General features: G+C 40.8%; 1 protein-coding gene across 1 annotated transcript in view; it reads right to left on the bottom strand.

Moving 5' to 3' along the window:
• Nucleotides 1-21,761, bottom strand: part of LOC126236882 (homocysteine S-methyltransferase-like) — a 69,874-nt gene that overhangs the window by 10,969 nt on the left and 37,144 nt on the right. Inside the window, exons 3-4 of the mRNA XM_049946510.1 lie at nucleotides 18,510-18,674; nucleotides 13,794-14,053 (exon numbers count right to left, since the gene is read on the bottom strand). Coding sequence (XP_049802467.1) covers nucleotides 13,794-14,053; nucleotides 18,510-18,674 — 425 coding nt within the window. The remainder of the gene's footprint in view (nucleotides 1-13,793; nucleotides 14,054-18,509; nucleotides 18,675-21,761) is intronic.

Below are 21,761 nucleotides of genomic sequence, written 5' to 3'. Positions count from 1 at the left end.
AAAACTGGGGACAACATGGAAAATGGGCTTCTACGAGTGGATAGGCAGTGTGTTGGTGAAACTGAAAAACTTGCTGGAAGCATGACAAAAGAGGTCACAGTAACAAAGAAAAGAAACAGAATTAAAGAAGATTAAAAGTAAACTCGCAATCGAGCTGGAGTATTTTGACGTATTATCACTGAGAACAAAATGACATGCAAATCTTAAATTTCAATTTCCTGTAATCATCGTCTTTGCATACTTAGAAATCATTATCTCAACCAATAATAAAGCTACAAAAACAAAAACGGAACCAGAGTATTCAACAATATATTACTTTTTTTTAAGCTGTAGTGTTCCATATTTTCTTACATTATTATGAGAAAAAACTGACTTCTAAAATGCATGTTTTAAAAAACAACAAATTTATAATTAAAAGAATGAAATTTGTTTTGAGCTTTTATTCTGAAGAGGATGGAAGAACAGAGCACCTAAAATAAAAATTACACGTAATTCAGTAGTAAGATAAAAATCAATTTTCATTCCATTATTAATCCCATAGTTTTTAACTTTTTGTCACATAGAGGTCATAGTATACTAATTATAGCCGGCCGATGTGGCCGAGCGGTTCTAGGCGCTACAGTCTGGAATCGCGTGAACGCTACGGTCGCAGGTTCGAATCCTGCCTCGGGCATGGTTGTGTGTGATGTCCTTAGGTTAGTTAGGTTTAAGTAGTTCTAAGTTCTAGGGGACTGATGACCTCAGATGTTAAGTCCCATAGTGCTCAGAGCCATTTGAACCATTTGAACCAATTATTTGGTTAAAATTTGATTTCAGTATTTACTGAAGCTTTTGTGTTATTATATTTCAAAATAATAATAAAACAACACACCATGTCGTCCAGGACCTCTTAAAATATTGTAGGAGGCCTGCGACTATAGTGTGAACTGTGAGGACTTCTTGAACACTGTTGTAATGGGTCTCTTAAAAGCAACAGATTCCTTGTTGTTAAAAATTTATATTTGACGTATTTGGGGCTTCTGAGAATAAGCTAAGGCCGAAACGCGCCAAATTATAAATTTTGTTTTCAAATTTTACAAATATGTCAATTTAAGATCTTTGCTTTTCTGCTTAGAAAACTGACAAGTTGAATACCCAAGCAAGGTATCTCTCTGCATTCAGGAGATCAGTAAGGTTTAGGGTCACGGTACAATGTATTTCCAGGGAACTGAAGGTTTATATGAAATTCTGAACCGCTCATTTCCTATTTTATGCCAGTGGCCTTATCGCAGAGGTAACCCCGGTTCCTGCCAGATCACCGAAGTTAAGCGCTGTCGGACTTGCTTGCACTTGGTTGGGTGACCGTCCGGGCTGCCGAGTGATGTTGGAAAGCGGGGCGCACTCAGCCCTTGAGAAGCCAATTGAGGAGCTACCTGATTGAGAAGTACTGACAACGGCCGGGAGAGCGGTGTGCTGACCATATAACCCTCCAAATCCGCATCCACTTACGCCTATCGGCTGAGGATAACACGATGGTCGGTCGGCACCGTTGGGCCTTCCAAGGCCTGTTCGGCTGAAGTTTTTTTCTCATTTCCTATTTTAAAAGAAATTATCTCGCTCGTTGCTTCTAGCTCAATGTTATAACTTTTGTTGCACAAGTGATTTGTTTTCTTTTATACAAAGCATACGAACACAATTGAAAACGTTTTATTTTATATTTTTCGACAGTTTCAAATTATGGCATCAGCTCTCACGTTTTTCTTTTTGTCCTTTACTCTTCAGAGTTGGAGTTCTACAGTACATCCTTACGCCTTTAGTTCTAAATAAACTGAATGTGCTGAACATCTTGTGAAAGACATCATTATTATAGCTGGCGCAAATTACAAAAGTGATTGAGAGCTAGTTGTTTATATGACAGCTACTGCAAAACAACCAGGGTATTGGTCGCAATGCTGTGTTCGCGGTTGCGCTCTGCTCCCTCAGGTACGGGTCACCACATCCATTTGCCATCTGCAACGTAACTGTTATCATTCGTTCTCACTGTGACCTACATTTCTCACAAGGAAACGTTGTCAAGTGTCAAAAACGATCTTGAAACTTGCTGGGTATGTAGAGGGAGCAAAATCGTGCAATACGCATATTTTTGTTTGTGCCGAATTTCACTTTTAAGGGATAAAACACACCCCGAAAGATAATTTGGCATTTTAGGTTTAGAGAGAATATCTTCTAAAGGGTGAAATTAAATGTCTTGTGGCTAGGGGCTCCCGTCGGGAGACCGGTCGCCTGGTGCAAGTCTTTTTACGTGACGCCATTTCTACGACTTGCGTGCCGATGGGAATGAGATGATGATGAAGACAACACAACACCCAGTTCTTGAGCGGAGAAAATCTCCGACCCAGTCGGGAATCGAAACCGGGCCCCTTTGCATGGTATAACGTCGCGCTGACCAATCAGCTATTGAGGCAGACTTCTGAAGGGAAGAAAAACATCTTTCAAATATTTTTTGACCTAATTGGATTTACCGGATTTCGATGCTGTCACAAGGACATTTGGGGTTTCAAGAAGAGATTCTCGAATTCTCGGTCCAAACTCACCACTATGGACAGGCCGGTGGTCAGTGCCAAAAAACCGTTTTGAGCATAGTACCCATTTGATGATCACAAACGGCTCGATGGCACAGGTATAGCTGTGGAACGTATATGGCTTCCGATGTTGGAAAGAACTTTGTAAGAAGATTTTCAGATCTGGTTCTGTTGAAAGATTGTGACGTCAATTCACACTTGAGAAACAAAACAATAAAGATGCAATCACTAGCATATAATTAATCCTCTTCGTCAAGGCTTACCAATGTAGTGAAACATGCATGATACAAATCATGACATTTAGTGGGTCACTCATGATAGTTTTAAATCCTGCTGAATTCTGTTTTGTTTTGTCTTTTCTGTCGTGTATATTACGTGAAGAAATTTCGTTCATTTTAATGTGGATGGTGTAAAAAAATATGTTTTAAGCATTTCCTTATAGTTTACCATTACTGTAATTATTTTCTGTCATAATAGTGAGTTACTTATTATTTTCAGTTAAAAAATACGTGTGAAACGGTAAACGAAAAAACAAAAAAGCTTGATTGTAAAACATAAAATAACAATTTAAAGCATAAAGCAAATATAATTAAAATAAATAATGAGAACAATAATGAATGTTTAGATATTTTAAACAGGTACGTTGAAAATACTCCGACAGCACATTGTGTACAGCTTCTTTTCCAAAAATAGTATTTCAGAAACCAGCTTTATTACACAGGGAATGTGTTGTGACAGATGCAAGATGTATATTCGCATTTCCTATTGCTCGGAATCCGAACACATATATGTATTAAAACCAAATGAAAATGTGTAGTTTGATGTGTATGGTATCTTAGATGATGTGAAAATACTGTGTTCCAGATGCACGGTACATGTCAAGATGACAGAAGTACGATGCATGTTGTGACCACTGACCATCGCAGAAGTCAGCATGATGCAACAGCGCTACGAAGCAGCCGGCCGCCTCTCAAGTTTACCAAGGTTACTGCCGATAATGCACTGTCAAAAGTAGAGGAGGCGTAACATGTTTGTTCGTTTTTAATAATTCTCGCGTGATTTGCACGAGAGATTGACAGCTCACATATAGGCCCCCGACAATCCAGATGTAGGTCTTAGTCTGTCTACATACAGACATCGTGCGAGTTGGTTCGTCGCAAGGCGATCGGGCTTAGCAAGGCTTGGGCGAAAGTGGAGTAATTGCCTGGTGTGACCAGATTGTCTGTGCAATGGGCTTGCGAGTGCCATCAGAAAGATTTTTGAGCGGAGACTACCGTGAATTGGCGTAGCTGCGGGAGTTTTCCCTTCCCAAGGCCTATCTTGGAATATTTAAGCTTTTATGAATTTTCATAGTAGTAGTTAAGCCACAGAGTTGGCGAAAAACTGCCAGGGGTGATCTTTTCTTAGATTTTTAGTGTTGGGGGCGATTATAGTGAACCGCGGTAAACTTAGGCTGTGGAAGGCACAGCTGGAGGGTTGATGCGATAATAATCATTGAATTTGTGGGGATATCAGAGGAATATGATTTTTTTTATCCGCAGTGTATTGTTAGTAACTTACTGCTCGCCCAGAGGTAACCGGATTGTTTGTTTGTCTGCCACTGGCGGATTATGTTGTTGGAAGTGCGAGGCAACGACTCCAGTGCGTTTTTTGGGGAATAAAATGTACGTCGAACTTCACTTGGCTCGTCAGTTTTAATTTGCCAACAAACGGTTAAACAGACCGCACCCAAAGCCCGATGCTTAGTGCGCAACGTAGCAAAGTGGGACCATCAGCGAATGGTACGTAACTAAACTGAGACTTTCAGAGTGGAAAACGACGGATAGCCTATTTTCAAATAGGAAAGTTTAGAGGGTCGCATCTTGCCAACGCCTGAAGAGGCAGAGCGCTACTTTGATTAACTCTCAAGGTCAAAGAGGTGGTGGCGTTTAATATTTTTGTTTTATTTTTGTTGAGTGTGTCATTCCCGATTCGTGGAGTATTCGTTTATTGCTGGCGCTCTATCACTTAGGTCGGGAAGACTGAAATACTTTAAAAGGCTCAAATGAAATGATACTGCGTGATTGAAATATAAAAGAAAGATTGTACTCTCAAGTACAGTTATTGTAGATAGATGTTGTAGTTCCGAATGCAGTATCAGACAATGAAGCGCCAAAGAAACTGCTATGGGCATGCACATTCAAATATAGAGATATGTAAACATGCAGAATACGGCGCTGCGGTCGGTAGAACCTGTATACAGCAAGTGTTTGGCGCAGATGTTACCGCTGTTACAATGGCAGGTTACAAAGATTTAAGTGAGTTTGACCGTGGTGTTACAGTCGGCGCACCAACGATGATACAGAGCGTCTCTGAGGTAGCGATGAAGTGGGGATTTTCCCGTACGACCATTTCACCAGTGTACCGTGTATATCAGGAATCCGGATGAGACTTTCAGGCTGCAGGGGAGTGTGTGCTGATATGAAACTTCCTGGCAGATTAAAACTGTGTGCCGGACCGTCACTCGAACTCCGGACCTTTGCCTTTCGCGGGCAAGTGCTCTACCACCTGAGCTACCCAAGCGCGACTCACGACCCGTCCTCACAGCCTCAGTTCTTCCAGTACCTCGTCTCCTACCTTCCAAACCTCACAGACGCTCTTCTGCGAACCTTGCAGAACTAGCACTCCTGGAAGAAAGGATATTGCGGAGACATAGCTTAGCCACATCCCGGGGAATGTTTCCAGAATGAGATTTTCACCCTGCAGCGGAGTGTGCGCTGATATGAAACTTTCTGGCAGAGTCTCGGTCCGACACACAGTTTTAATCTGCATGAAGTAAGCTAGAAATAGAGCTAAAATTTGTAGGATTTACCTAAATGGGATATAGTAATGGGAGTCAGTAACTGAATTTCCTAAAAGACAAAGTTTCCTATAGAGAATAAAGTATCTGCAACTGCTACAGAAAGTAAAGTTACGAATTTCACTTTGAACGTGTGATAGCAATTGCTCGTTGGTCGTAAATTCGAGTTTTAATGAAATTAAATACGTAATGTGGAATCTGTTTGATATTTTCGACTAGTTAACGTAAAAGATAGAGTAAAAGGTAACAGAAAGTAAACCAGATTGGTATTTTGAGAGTTTCCTTTGAATAAATCACAGCTGATAAGGAAGTGTAATAGTAATTATCACATTGAAGAAGTGATAGCGATTTATTACGATACATAAGAAAAATTCTTAAAAGTACCGTTTTAGAGTTAATTTTTGCGTAAGCTAATGCGAGGTTAAGATTTTTACGAGTTAATTAGAATTTTTTAGGACTCATATTCATAGGATTTTTATGTTAGTTGAGAGTCCAATACGAGACATTATGCTGTAATATGTCTCGGTGAATGATGTAACGTTCTGAGTTTCTCTAAGTCTATTTCTTGTCATACACTATACAGGAAAGGTACTTATCCTTTCTGTTTGCAAAGTTAAGTGAAAAATTTTTGTCGTTGTATCGGTTGGTATCCTAACTTGTTCCATTCATTCGATTTTGAATAATAATTTGGCTCAAAACAGCCCTGTAATTTTCTCAGACTATTTTTGTGCAACGAGTAAATAACATATGCGACAGTATAAACACTGTGAGTTTGATCATTTCTGGTGTGCTGGACGGCAGGTGCACTGAGGTGTTAGCGCAACAGGAAGTCCAATAGAAAGGCAATGTGATGTTAATACACTGATTCACCCTGTTTTTGCTATCCAAAAGTAAAGAGCACTTGGTTTCACACGCCGCCACATTAAAGGACGCGTGTGGCTTGAAATATTCTTTAATTTATGTTGTAACAAAAGTTTTCATTTTTCAAAATTAATTGATGATGGTGGGGAATTTTACAAAAGTGATTATATAGTATTTAAGAACATTAATTACGTATCAAGTTTTGTATGAAAAACAGTTTTTATATGCATCAGTTTCGAAGATAATCCGCTCAAACCTAAAATGCGAAATTACCTTTCGGTGAGTGTTTTACGCCTTAAAAGTGAAATTGCGCGCAAAAAATACGTATTGCATTACTTTGCACCATATTCGCAATCGCCAACTTTTATCAAGATCGTTTACTGACTCTTGGAAACGTTACCTTGTCAATGAAGCGTCGTCCTTTTACGGAGCAGCAGTGCGCCCAGAAGTGACATGGAAATTTGGTCCTCCAAATGAAATACGGTAATGCACATTAATTGGGAGCGTTTACATATTTTCAGTAGGGAATCGTGCAGTTTTTTCTACCACGGTCAAAAAGCGCGTGGAGTAACGGCGAAGCGACAACGTCTCCCGAATGTATTGCTGTACTCCCAATCACTTTGTTTTTCTGACCGCTATAAGAATATAACAGCACGCATCAGAACATCCTCGGAACTATATGCTACCCATCTACAGAACAGAGTACGACAGTTTCGCAGGCATCTATATTTATATTAGTGTCTGTACTCCTCCTGTAGTGTGCAATGGAGGGTGCTTTGTGTACCAATATCACTTCCCTGTTCTCTTGCTCCACTTGCGAATGGTTCGCGGGAAAAACTATTGCTGTTAGGCCTCCGAGTGGGCTCGATTCCCTCTAGTAGTGGTTGCCTCTTTGAGGAGCATATAGTGTCGTAATTTTAGCATTAGACCGTACCGTGAGGCAGAACGCTTTTCTTGCAGAGTCTGCCATTGGCGTCGGCTGAGCATCTCCGTGATTCGTTTGCGCTTGCTAAAAAACGAAACGCGTTACTCTTCTTTGGATCTTTTCTATTTCCTCTATAAATCATAACTGGTACGGATCCTAGACTGACCAGCAACATTCAAATATTGGTCTAAAAAGGGTTTCATAAGCTACCTCCTTTCCGGGTGGAATATATTAATTGAGAATTCCTCCAACGAATCTGAGCCAGGCATCTGTCTTACCTACGGTAAGTTTTACATGATCGTTCCATTTTAAATAGTTCCGGATGCATACTTCTAGATATTTTATGAATGCGACTGCCTCCAGTGATTGTTCTGCAATCGTATAGTCAAATCTTTCTGCCTCACTATGAGCAGTACGCTACATTTGTTTGAGGGTTGTAATGAGTCATCCTCCTCTAACATTACCTTTTTTTTATAGTGATAACCAATACCATGTATACTATCGATTCTTGCACAGGTTAAAGTTAACTCAGCTGTTCACTAAAAGAATTCATATGATTTTCTATACGATGTATTATATTTCAGGCTAAAATGTATAAAAAAGAAATTAATGTGTTACAATCGATATGTACTAAAAGTTAAAATTACTCTTCTTTTAAAAATAATTGAAATTAAAAAATTTGTGGCATACTTAAAGTTCATGTTATTAATTGAGCAATCTAATGCTAATTATTAAGTTTGTTTATGGATTTGTTTATCAAATAATGATATAATTTGGTAAACATTCTTCTCCTGTCGAGAAAGTTTGTAAACTCTTTTACTTTGTAAACTGTTTGGAAATTGGTAAGTGTGGCAGAATGTAAATAGTGGTGGGGCATGCCTCTGATGGAAGTAGACGTTTTCTAACTTTGTCACCAAATATGCATTTTTGGGTTTTTATTAATGTGGAAAATGTAAAAAACACCGTGATGTTGAAAGATATGACAAATAATATAATTTAAGAATAATATAGACAAATCTTCGTCAGTCAGTTACTAATCAAGAACCTAAGAACTCTAAATTTCAGCTGCAAGAATGTACCCCTAGACAAAACTTTGAGCCGGCCGCGGTGGTCTAGCGGTTCTAGGCGCTCAGTCAAGAACCGCGCGACTGCTACGGTCGCAGGTTCGAATCCTGCCTCGGGCATGGATGTGTGTGATGTCCTTAGGTTAGTTAGGTTTAAGTAGTTCTAAGTTCTAGGGGACTTATGACCACAGATGTTGAGTCCCATAGTGCTCAGAGCCATTTGAACCATTTTTTGAACAAAACTTTGAACCATGGACAACAACAACGAGATAATGAAGATAAGTAAAAAGCTATTATTTTGTATATCTTACACCTCTAGAACCTTTTTGAAATAGTGAAGATACTAAGACAATGAATTTAATGGTGATGTGTAGGAGGGTAAGATTACAGCGTCAAATGCTAATTCAAGCATTGCTGCTTCTCTGTATATAACATCATTATCTGCGCAAAGCCTTATGGAACTTCTGACGTTATTCACTAGGCTTTTTACATAAATTTAGAAAAGTATTTGTAATTCTTAAATCTAACCACACGGCTGGTCATATATTCCGCACCTTAGTACTTTGTTCATTAAACATTAGTGCGGAAGTGTATCGAACGCCTTCCGAAAGCCAAGGAACGTGGCACCAAACTAGGAGCCGGTGTCTACGGCTTTCTGGGTCTGGTAGATAAACAGAGCGGGCTGGGTTTCTCACGATCGTCGCTTTCGACCGAAGTCAGAGAAGCAGGCACAAAGGTTTGTGCGTCATTTTGACGACCCAACTTGGTAACCGGAGTGACCTAAGTTTATTTCCAATCTCTAGGAACTAGAGTTGCCCTCTACCAGAACTACTGTTCAGTAATTTTGGTACACTATATAAATGATGTATTAAATGGTAGGACTACCGGTAGTATCTCGGTAACATTGGTAGGGAAAGAAATATAAATGAATGTGTAAGAGAAAAACGACGACTTCTTCTTTGGGTGTTTTTTTGTTTGTTTTGCACATAATTAGCACCATACATCGTTCAGTGTTAGTCCTTTGTGTATTTTATATCTTTATCGTATATAAATGAAGTTTTATAAGTAAAAAAAAATTAGATGATCGTATAACTTCTGCGCTTTTATGTAACCAAAGCGATTACTTTTTATATACGTACAGTTTACATTCACAAACATATTTTATTTTGTACTGAGTGCGGTAGCGTTCTCGCTTCCCACGCCCGGGTTCCCGGGTTCGATTCCCGGCGGAGTCAGGGATTTTCTCTGCCTCGTGATGACTGGGTGTTGTGTGATGTCCTTAGTTTAGTTAGGTTTAAGTTGTTCTAAGTTCTAGGGCACTGGTGACCATAGATGTTAAGTCCCATAGTGCTCAGAGCCATTTGAACCATTTTTGCACTGAATAGAACGTTCTTCATCACGATCAAAGGCGAGTGTTTACTGTTGTTATTCATAAATGCGAATGTTGTTTATGAAAAACAGAAACATGTTATATACGATCGGTGAGGTATCGAACCGATCTTTGATATATTTTTGTTTTGTGGTTTCTTTAACCTACTTGTTGAGAAAATTGTTTTTACCTAGCGCTGTGTGATAAATACGTATTTTTTTCTTTATTTTTACCTCAACATCCCTCTGTTTCAACTTCCAACTCAACGATTTTCGAATAAAACGTCAATTAAACACTGACAATTTAAATTTGTTATAAATACTGTTTACAAAAAAGCTACAAACACTGTTTACAAAAAAGTTCCGTTGGTACCCTGCCTCTTTATAAGTCCATATTCTGTTTCTAGACACACGCTTCCGGTTTTTTGGGGAATCTGGTAAGACACCGATCGCATACGCAAAGAAAGCTATCGTTATGAGGTAACGCCCAAAAGGTATGCAACACACTTAACTTACAGGTAACATTGGTAGGACCTTAACAGACCAAAGCTACTAGGAAAATAGTCTGACAAGGGGAGGCCACGACGTTTGGAACGCCGATTTACTGTAAACTTCGTACACTCGTAGTAATCCATGAGGACAGGAAAATGTGTAAGCAGTAGCGCGTACTTCTCAAGCGTTACTGAGAAAATCACACGATAATTGCGGTCGTCAAATCTACACTCCTGGAAATTGAAATAAGAACACCGTGAATTCATTGTCCCAGGAAGGGGAAACTTTATTGACACATTCCTGGGGTCAGATACATCACATGATCACACTGACAGAACCACAGGCACATAGACACAGGCAACAGAGCATGCACAATGTCGGCACTAGTACAGTGTATATCCACCTTTCGCAGCAATGCAGGCTGCTATTCTCCCATGGAGACGATCGTAGAGATGCTGGATGTAGTCCTGTGGAACGGCTTGCCATGCCATTTCCACCTGGCGCCTCAGTTGGACCAGCGTTCGTGCTGGACGTGCAGACCGCGTGAGATGACGCTTCATCCAGTCCCAAACATGCTCAATGGGGGACAGATCCGGAGATCTTGCTGGCCAGGGTAGTTGACTTACACCTTCTAGAGCACGTTGGGTGGCACGGGATACATGCGGACGTGCATTGTCTTCTTGGAACAGCAAGTTCCCTTGCCGGTCTAGGAATGGTAGAACGATGGGTTCGATGACGGTTTGGATGTACCGTGCACTATTCAGTGTCCCCTCGACGATCACCAGTGGTGTACGGCCAGTGTAGGAGATCGCTCCCCACACCATGATGCCGGGTGTTGGCCCTGTGTGCCTCGGTCGTATGCAGTCCTGATTGTGGCGCTCACCTGCACGGCGCCAAACACGCATACGACCATCATTGGCACCAAGGCAGCAGCGACTCTCATCGCTGAAGACGACACGTCTCCATTCGTCCCTCCATTCACGCCTGTCGCGACACCACTGGAGGCGGGCTGCACGATGTTGGGGCGTGAGCGGAAGACGGCCTAACGGTGTGCGGGACCGTAGCCCAGCTTCATGGAGACGGTTGCGAATGGTCCTCGCCGATACCCCAGGAGCAACAGTGTCCCTAATTTGCTGGGAAGTGGCGGTGCGGTCCCCTACGGCACTGCGTAGGATCCTACGGTCTTGGCGTGCATCCGCGCGTCGCTGCGGTCCGGTCCCAGGTCGACGGGCACGTGCAACTTCCGCCGACCACTGGCGACAACATCGATGTACTGTGGAGACCTCACGCCCCACGTGTTGAGCAATTCGGCGGTACGTCCACCCGGCCTCCCGCATGCCCACTATACGCCCTCGCTCAAAGTCCGTCAACTGCACATACGGTTCACGTCCACGCTGTCGCGGCATGCTACCAGTGTTAAAGACTGCGATGGAGCTCCGTATGCCACGGCAAACTGGCTGACACTGACGGCGGCGGTGCACAAATGCTGCGCAGCTAGCGCCATTCGACGGCCAACACCGCGGTTCCTGGTGTGTCCGCTGTGCCGTGCGTGTGATCATTGCTTGTACAGCCCTCTCGCAGTGTCCGGAGCAAGTATGGTGGGTCTGACACACCGGTGTCAATGTGTTCTTTTTTCCATTTCCAGGAGAGTATATCTGTGCGTGGCCATTTTAACCATAAAGTGGCTGCACGCAAGTGGTGCCGGCACGGTAGCTCAGCGTGTTCGGTCAGTGGGTTAGCAGCCTTCTGTAATAAAAAAACTGAGTTAATCGATCAACAACGAACTTAAACGGATGTCTTACGACGTGTTCGGTCAGAGCGTCAGCTCTCCTTTTCAATAAAAAAACTGAGCGAACGGATGAACGAAAAAACTGAACGGGTGTCATCGGACGTCCGCCCTGAACAAATTCAGCGAACAATATAGAACTTTTTTTTTTTTAAGTGGTTGACGTTCAAGCGGCTAGATCGCTGGATCGAGTTCCGTTCGTCAGTTTTTTTTAAATTTTCAACACAGTCGTTTTCTTTACTGTTTATATTGCAATTGATATAATGGGAAAAATGCGTGTAATCGGATGGACTTTTATTAAATTATCAATGTTATTTGGCAGTCAACAAATTTTTATTGTCACAAATAATATAATATTCATAACTATCGACTAGTAACGACCAAACGCATAAAGTGATACTGAAAATGTATGCTTGTCCGTGTCTTCAAAACTGTTCGTATTTAATAGAAAGAGAACGAGAAATTGCTTCTTCGAGGGCGCTATTAAAATACACTCGATACTGCATAAGCAATTATCAGCGCCGATTTTTAAGGCAATATTGCGTTATGCATGGTTTGCTTCCAAACTATCGTCTGAAAGAGAGGTTTTTGAAAATGTTAACGAGGTTTGTTTTTCCATGGAAAACGTCAAAAGACCTTGCGTATGCGGAAACATAGCATTTATTCAATGCAGCTGGTGGCGTTTAACTTTTTGTTTTCCATGTTTCTACGAAAAATACCATGCTGCAACTTGTACTCGTAAAGTCGAAAGCGACGATTAATTGCACATCTTTCGAAAAGCCGTCTGTGCCGGCCAAAACTTGGAGGTAACAAGTCGTTTCGGGCTCCTTCCAGGTATAAGGGATTTCTCAAATCACGGACAAGCATACATTTTCAGTATCACTTTATGCGTTTGCCCGTTTACTAGTCGATAGTTATGAGTATTACATTATTTGTGATAATAAGAATTAGTAGACTTCCAAGTAACATCGTAAATTTAATAAAAGTTCATCCGATTACGCGTATTTTCCCCATTATATCAATTGTAATATAAATAATAAAGAAAATGACTGTGTTGAAAATTAAAAAAAAAAAAACCGACGAACGGAACTCGATCCAGCGATCCAGCGGCTTGAACGCCAACCACTGAAAAAAAATTGTTTTATATTATTCGCTGAATTTATTCAGGGCGGACGTCCGATGATACCCGTTCAGCTTGTTCGATGGTCCGTTCGGACAGTTCTTTTATTAGAATGTAAAGCTAACGCTCTGACCGAACACGCTGAGCTACCGTGCCACCACCACAAGGCTGTTGCCGCTTCATGGTTAAAATGGCCACGCAGAGATATAGATTTGACGACCGAAATTATCTTGCGATTTTCTCAGTAACGCTTGAGAAGTACGGGCTACTGCTTACACATTTTGTTGTCCTCATGGAGTACTACGAGTGTACGAAGTTGGCGGTAAATCCGCGTTCCAAACGTCGTGGCCTCCGCTTGTAAGTAGCTACGGTATTTTTGCAGCTCTACTGGGAACCTTCCGTTCCTCCAGTGACCTACAGTACACTGCTCCTAGAAGAACATTATCATACTCCTTGTGGAATCGTATTGGTATCTCGTCAGGTCGAGTTTCGAGTGGTCTTTCCTCTGTTGAGTAATTTCTGTTGCCATTCCCATGGTCTCTTATTTTTATGTCACTTTGACGCTCGTGCAGCGGTTTAAAGAAGGTACAACAGTACGATGTCAGTCAGTGAAATGGTGAACCAATGGCGCTTAGTATGTTATGCTTTCTGATGCGAGTTCCCTGACAGAACACGCATCCTTTTACTGCGTTGCCGAAATTATCAAACGCATGCCCTAAGATCGACAGGAAAAAGGTATAATTCGCGAGTATAGCAGGTGTGCGCAGTGTAAGATACCTTGCAGGAGAAGGCGATCCAGGCGCGCGCAGAGGGGAAGTCCCGCAGCAAATCCGCGACGGCCTCTGCTTCGGCCTGCGCGGGGATGGTCTCGACGGCGAGCAGGTCCGCGCCTGCGCGCAGCAGCGCCTCGATGCGGGGGCGGTGCCACTCGGCCAGCTGCCGGCGCGTCACGCGGTCCGCGTAGTCGCCGCTGTACTCGGAGTAGTCGTGCAGCGACGCGCCGTACGGGCCCACCGAGCCCGCGATCAGCGGGCGCTCTGTACCAACACAACACACGTGTACACACTAGACAACCCTTCAAAGAAAAAAGAAAGTATTCGGACCGGCTCCTTTACAACAGGAACAAGTTTTTTCGAACTGCCTTAATAGCAATTGGCCGCAAACAATATTCGTCCTCACTGCAGATTATCATCAGTCGAAGTATCTTCCATCTACGGTGACCAAAGACCAGCCGAGCTCCAAAGGAACCCTCCGCCAACTCCCCCCCCCCCCACCGCCCCCACCCGTCAACCACCAACCCTATACGTACCTAGTACTGTTCAAAATAAACTATTGTTTCAGTAGATCAAAATTAATACTGTGATTACTGTGGGATTATGGAGGTTACAGAAATAAGCTCAAATGTGTTAATTTATTGTGCCATATTCCGTTTAATTGAGCAAAATCTCTAAAAAAACTTATAGAATTTCGTAAAATATATTTAAAAACGGAATTCCGGGACTTTGGAGCATCGTGAGCCAATTTTTCAGGACACTTTTTATTATGATGGAAAACGGGGACAAGCCCAGTTTTCCGGGGCACTTGGTCATCCATTTGACCACAATAGGGATCTGTCTGCATTTCATCGTCTATAAAACGAGAATGCCATTCAATTTAAAGTAGAAGACAAACTTGGTACTAACGTTATGTTTAGAATGTTATTGGTGTGATCTTCAGCTCGAACACCGGTTTCATGCAGCTCTCCATGCTACTCTGTCTTGTGAAAGCCTCTTCATCTCCGTGTAACTGTTGCAACCTACATCTTTCTGAAACTTATGTATCTCTTGGACTCCCTCCACGAATTTTATCACCCATACTTCCGTCCGGTACTGTCTTGGTGAGACCTTGATGTCTCAGAAAGTGTTCTACCAACCGACCTCTCATTCTAGTCAGCTTGCGCCACAGATTACAAATACTTTCAGAAAATACTTCCTGATGCTTAAATCTGTACTCGTTAATAAATTTCTTTTCTTCAGAAACGCTTTTCTTGCCATTGCCATTCTACATTTTATATCCTCTCTACTTCGGCCATCATCAGTTACTTTGCTGCCGAAAGGACAAAACTCGTCTACTACTTTAAGTGTCTCGTTTCCTAATCTAATTCCCTCAGCATAACCTAACTTCATTCGACTACATTCCGTTAGCCTTGTTTTGCTATTGTTGATGTTCATCTTATACCCTCCTTTCACGACACTTTCCATTCCATTCAACTGTTCTTTTAAGTCCTTTGCTGTCTCTGACAGTACTACAGCGTCATCGGCAAACCTTCAAGTTTTTATTTATTCTACCTGAACTTTAATTCTTACTCAAAATATTTGTTTGGTTTCCTTTACTGCTTGATCACTCTCCAGATTGAATGACACTGGGGACAGCCTACAACCCTGTCGCATGCCCTTCTCAACCACTGCTTCCCTTTCATCTCCCTCTACTATTATATAACAACAGTCTCGTTTCTGTAGAAGTTGTAAATGGCCTTTCGCTCTCTGAATTGTAGCCCTGATATCTTCAAAATTTCGAAGAGAGTACTCCAGTCAACATTGTCAAAAACTTTTTCTAAGTCTATAAGTGCTATAAACTTAGGTTTGCCTTTCCTTAACCTATCTTCTAAGATAAGTCGTAGGGTCAGTATTGCCTCGTGTGTTCCTACATTTCTCTGGAATCCAAACTGTTCTTCCCCGAGGTTGGCTTTTACCAGTTTTTCCAATCTTTCACAAACAATTCGTGTCAGTATTTCGCAACTGATAGTTCGGTATTATTCGCACTCATCAGCTTCTGAGTTTTTTGCAATTGGAATTATTATATCTTTCTTGAAGGCTGAGGGTATTTCGCCTGTCTTTTACATCTTGCACACCAAATGGGAGAGATTATTTACCAGCGATACATTACTGTTGTTATTTTCGTTAATAATCGCCTGCATTTTCACACAGCAAATGCTACGATGCCAGTCTCTGATATATAGATAATTGGGCATTATGTTTATTTTAGTGATACCTTTTCCATTAAGACTGAAAGCCGTAAGAAATACACAATAGTAGCCTTTGTATAGAATGACCACTAAATCAAAACAACAGAGAAATGAAATTTAATATATACAGAAATGATTTGTAAAATGGAAAACAGTAGGAAATTTAAAGGCAAGAATAATGAATAAACAAATCGAATGGGTTAAAGGCGAAATAATGAAATGCAAAGACAAGATCAGCAAGCCTATAAAAGATCTCTTAAAGTAGAAGCTAAGAAGGTTGAGAAACTTGAAAGTATGGGAACATAGGATATTCTGTACGAAAGAGTAAGAAATACAGGAGTGGATAGTTATAGATGTGAAATCTTACCGTAGAAATTCTTAGGAAATATGAAACGGAAATGTGCAAAAATTGTGAGGAAATTCGACAAAGAAGCGAAAAGTACTTTAAAAAACTGTACTATACATGGCACCAACGTAGAACGCAGGCACTCGAATATTTAGATGATGTGAATAAGAGTAATAACGACTGCATTAGATGCAATAGGCCGGCCGCGGTGGTCTCGCGGATTTGGCGCGCAGTCCGGAACCGTGGGACTGCTACGGTCGCAGGTTCGAATCCTGCCTCGGGCATGGATGTGTGTGATGTCCTTAGGTTAGTTAGGTTTAAGTAGTTCTAAGTTCTAGGGGACTGATAACCACAGCAGTTGAGTCCCATAGTGCTCAGAGCCATTTGAACCAAAGATGCAATAATGGATGGAAAACAGATAGGAACAGATAAAATTCCAACGGAAATACTGAATCGCCTGATGGCAGAAGGAAAACGCGAGTTTATATGAGACTATGAAATAGAATATTGGACTGGGAAATGGACATAAATTTCTTGACTACAGTAACACAAGAGAAAAACAGCACCAGAAAATGTGAGTACAGCACCATCAGTCTCTTATGTTGTCTGCGAATACTACACTGAACGTAATAAGCAATCTAAATTTAATAAAGACATCTATGTCCACTGACGGAAATGACTAGTATTCAACGGAAAGCATCTTCACGAATTGCGTTAAAAGATATCCGTTATTGAAACTCGTGAAGATATTTTAGGATTGTTGCTCAAATACAAAGCATGTTTTTTTGCACAAATTTCTGTAGATATGGAAATAGGACACAATTATGTGGTGCCACATCTGGTAAACATGATGGTTGTTTCAACAGTAAACACTTCAAGTCGTTCAGTTTTCCTGGTATCATAGTATCTTAATGAGGAGGGAGACTTATTGTCTTTCTAAAAGATTATTGCTTTTCTTATTGGTTTCCTTAAGCAATTCAATCATTTTTTCATACATATCTTATTTCACCAGTTTCACGTAGAAAACTTGCGTAGTAATTGATAGTTATTCTTTTATCTTCTGCAAGGTAATCAGTAAGAACGTTGTCCTTAATAGTGGTATGATCGCGTCTCATCCACATACTAACAAGCAAGCACACATATTTAGTTAACTTTTTAATGCACCAAACCTTGACGACAAATACACTTTCACATTTGCTTTCGGGTAGCATTACACAAATACGGAACTCATCTTGGTTCTTGCATAAAGTTTCCTGTCAGTTGATTATTCTCGTAAATGTTATTGTATTTCTTCTGACATGTCTACGTCGCCAGTTATTTCATGCTATTTTGACCATCGGTCGTCCAATACCGCATTGTGGACTTTCTCATTATTTTAAACTGTGATTTTAGTACGTTCTTCATGTCGATTGGTTTCACAATGTTTTAATCGACTCCTTACAAACCATAGCCAACTTTTAATTAATTTTTGTTTGCAAAAGCGAAAGCACCAAAAAAGCTCACAAACAGATTTTATAATGCTCGACACGGTCAAGTGATTTTAATTTTGAATATAACCTTTATGTGTCTAGGTCGCGAATATATAAAATGATATGACAGATTGCGATTGTGATAGCAATCATCTTACAGTCTGTAATTGTATTTTATGTTTTGAAGATTATTGGCAGCATAATAAAAAACGGTCATATCATATTATAAACACATGATCTAGGCTACATGCACAGACAAGTGATCCCACATTTACTAATTTCAACGAATAACATAAAATTATCTCTTTGAAAAGCTGTGTAAACAATAGTTCCCGCAGATGAAAGTGACACTTAACTTACCGTATTGTGTTACACGTGTCAATACAATAAAAACAAAATTTCATTTATGCAACACCGACTCAGTACCACACAGATATTTTCGCTTTCCTCTCATAGCGACATTTCTCTTTTCCATAGACAGTAGATTAGAGTCTTCAAGTAATATAGCTGTATACTTCTAATGCAGATCATTGTAAATATACCAGTAGTTTTTCATTAAGTGACATCAATAACAGTGTTTTACCATTAGTTACCATTCTCAATGAAATTAATAAACAGAAACCTGTAACAACACAAGCGCAAATGCATCTTAATAACAGCATTGTTGTCCTTACCAGCCAGACCGTTTTGCTCGCTCATGAAGGTGTCCACTGCTTTCTTGGCTAACTTCACCGCCTTCTCGATGAGTTCGATGCTCTCATTCTCGCTGAGACCCAAATACTTCATGAACCCGTCGACACTCGCCTGGTATGTGTTCGTGATTATGATATTCGCACCAGCTGCAACGAAACAAGTCAGGGGGTATTTTAATAATTATATATCAGTTGGTTTCTCAAGGTTTAATTTTCTTAGATTTAACAATGCTGATATTCCAAATAAAATTCTTAGATCTTAGGCAGCATGATTCTGATTTCGGCTTGTTTATCACCTCTGTATATCAGCGTCACTGGAGGATATTCCTCGTTAGTTCAGACAGCTAAACATTGTCAAAAGGCAGTGAGGATGAAATGCAGGATTACTTAAGAAGAGAAAAAAGAAGAACGTGAAAGCTGAAGTGGCTTACAGAGTCGATTACTTCACTTGGAGTGACAAAAGCTACAAAACAAGCGGACTCGTTTTAATACTGATGTTTTTACTAACTAAATTTTTTGAAAGTCTTAACACTTTGTATAAAATAATCCAAAGAGTTGAAACTAACTTGCAAAACATTCACACTATCGACCACAACAACAATTTATAATTGCATAACAAGTTTGTGTTAACTCCGTTACTCTGCAACAGCAACATAAAACAAAATTTTCACTGTGGATGAAGGAGCGATAAAAATACTAAACCCCAGTTTCTACAATTGCCACTAAAGCAACTGAGATAAAACGAACTTATAACATCATTTAGAAACGTTTCACATATTAACATTCATTGGTATCTGGAACCGAACACAGATATTTGGCTTTTCAGAATAGGTTGCATGTGTCGGGAAATGAAGGAAAGATGCATTTAAGTTGTGGCTGTGTGTCGGAAATGTGATTTATTTGGATGGCTCACCTGGTACAGCCCTGGGTGCAAGGGAAGGATAAGTTTCGAGTTCAGATTCAGTACACAATTTTAATCTTTCAGGTGGATTCGCATTTTTCGCTGACAGCTTGTCATGGCAGCACAACCTCTTCTCCTGAAACGTTGCCTCTTTTTCAGCACTAGAGCTCCGAACACTGCGCCTTCCGCCTTACTCCACCGCCCTCCGTAACTCCCATATCGTTTTCAGAGTCGCGGGTCCCGAGTGCGTACCATATCCATGCTTTTGCCATCTTTGATATTTGGAGAGCTGCAGCTTTCAATTACTTAAACAAAAGAGCGGCATTTCTCCAGACCTTGTATGTATTCAGAGAGAGTTCAGCTGTAGACGTTAAACAGATGACACGTTCCAAAGTTCTACCATTTCTGTGTAGATTTCAACAAACGGATGTTGCAGACAAGTTTATGGTCCTATGTTTCAAAGAGGATTGTGGATCCTCCGAATGTGTTCCAGAAACGTATTAAGAGCACCAGAATTAAGATTACAGTTAAAAATTCTGTAAAGAATTTGATTGGAACATTGGTTTAGTCTTTCCAAGTTACGCAGTAGATTTAGTAGTAACATGTCTCAGTTATCCCAGAAAGCAATAGAACGTCTGCAGTCTGATGAAATTGGGACAGAAGGACAGCTGTACTGGAGATCATGAATGAAATTAAATTAATTGTAATTTGTGATTTATTTGGGTACAATGTGCAAGCAGTCACTTTTTAAAAATTTGTGTATGATTTATTTTCTGTAGCATTAATTAATTTTCGAGCCACTGTAGGCTCATCATCAGATCGAAATGTTACGGGAAAATTATCTGGCCCATGTGCACGTCGATACTGTGGTATTGGTCCTGGCGGAAATAATAGAAATTTAGTTACAGGTAACAAAAAGATTACGAAAAGATAATGTTTCTATGTTTTGGATACTTATAGTGCAGTGCCTCGTGGTATCCATAGTACATCCGTTCTGATAATGTACGTTTTGTAAACTATGTACACACACAGTACGTGTGTGAGTAACCTGCAAAATGTACGATATGAGAACGGATGTGCTATGGATACCACGAGACCGTGCTCTGTAAGTATTCAAAACGTAGCAACCTCTTCATTTCATAATCTTTTCATCACCAGTAACTAAATTTCAGTTATTTCCGCCAGGACCACGACCACAGATTCTAGCTGCACAGGGTCCACAAAATATCCTTTCTAAACACCTCCACCTGATGATGAGCGTGCAGTGGCTTGAAAATTAATTAATGCTACAGAAAATAAATCAAACAATAACTTTAAAAAAGCGGCTAGTTAACATATTATACCCAAAGACATCACCGATTTAAATCACATTTGCAGTTCACTGACCACAATGGATAGCGAATTTGATTATAATTGCTTCTTCGCCTATTCTGCGTTAGTTTCAGGCAGAGATTTATTTCGACACTGGTAATATGCTCATAAATCACAGACGCATTTGCTGCCTTCTCTATGAGTGGACTACACTTCCTGAGGAATCTTCCAGATTTCAGTCGGGTATCTGCCTTTCCACCAATTAGTGTTACATGATCGTTCCACTTTAAATCGTTTCCAGATACTTAAGAAATGTCACTGCTTTCAGTGACTGTTCCACAGTTGTGAAATCGTAAAATAACGGTTCTTACCACCTATTAGTGCTTAGTCGTTGCATTTGTGTGTATTGAGGGTCATCTGCCAATCCTTGCATCAAGCGATGATTCTGTGCAGGTCTTCCTGCATTTTTTCCGAATTTCCTACAAGGTACGCCCGAAGTTACTTTTACATTTGAAAATATCTCTCAGTTAAGAACGACAAGCCGTGTTCCGTTTGCTAGGAACTCTTCAATCCAAATACAAAGCTAGTCTGGTATTCCGTGCTATTTATTTGTTCACTGGGCGACGCCTTCCAGAAGTCAAGAAAAACGGCGTCAACCTGGACACCGGCATCCCCTACCTCATGGGTCTCATAGACACCACGGTACAGATGACCAAGTGATGTCGGGATGCCATCGGCAGAAAAGTAAATAATCCCGTACACCTGTACCAATCAACTTCTTTAAACAAGTACGAAGCGCTGTGTGAAAGTAAGCGCAGCCAATGCAGAGCTGCAAGAGAGTGAGCTGCGGTGGTGGCCCATGGTTGACGCTCATTCTGACAATCAGTAGCAGAACAGCCCCTTGTGATCTTCCGTGATTAGGTCGGTCGCATGGTGCCCCTAGCACATGGTTACTTCAACAGTTTCCAGGCGGACACAAGAAATATATATGTCGCCTTAGGAGGTTTCCAGTCACGTTATCC

The sequence above is a fragment of the Schistocerca nitens genome, chromosome 2 (genome assembly GCF_023898315.1).
Source record: "Schistocerca nitens isolate TAMUIC-IGC-003100 chromosome 2, iqSchNite1.1, whole genome shotgun sequence".
Classification (NCBI taxonomy): domain Eukaryota; kingdom Metazoa; phylum Arthropoda; class Insecta; order Orthoptera; family Acrididae; genus Schistocerca; species Schistocerca nitens.
This window is presented reverse-complemented; position numbering and strand designations above follow the sequence as displayed.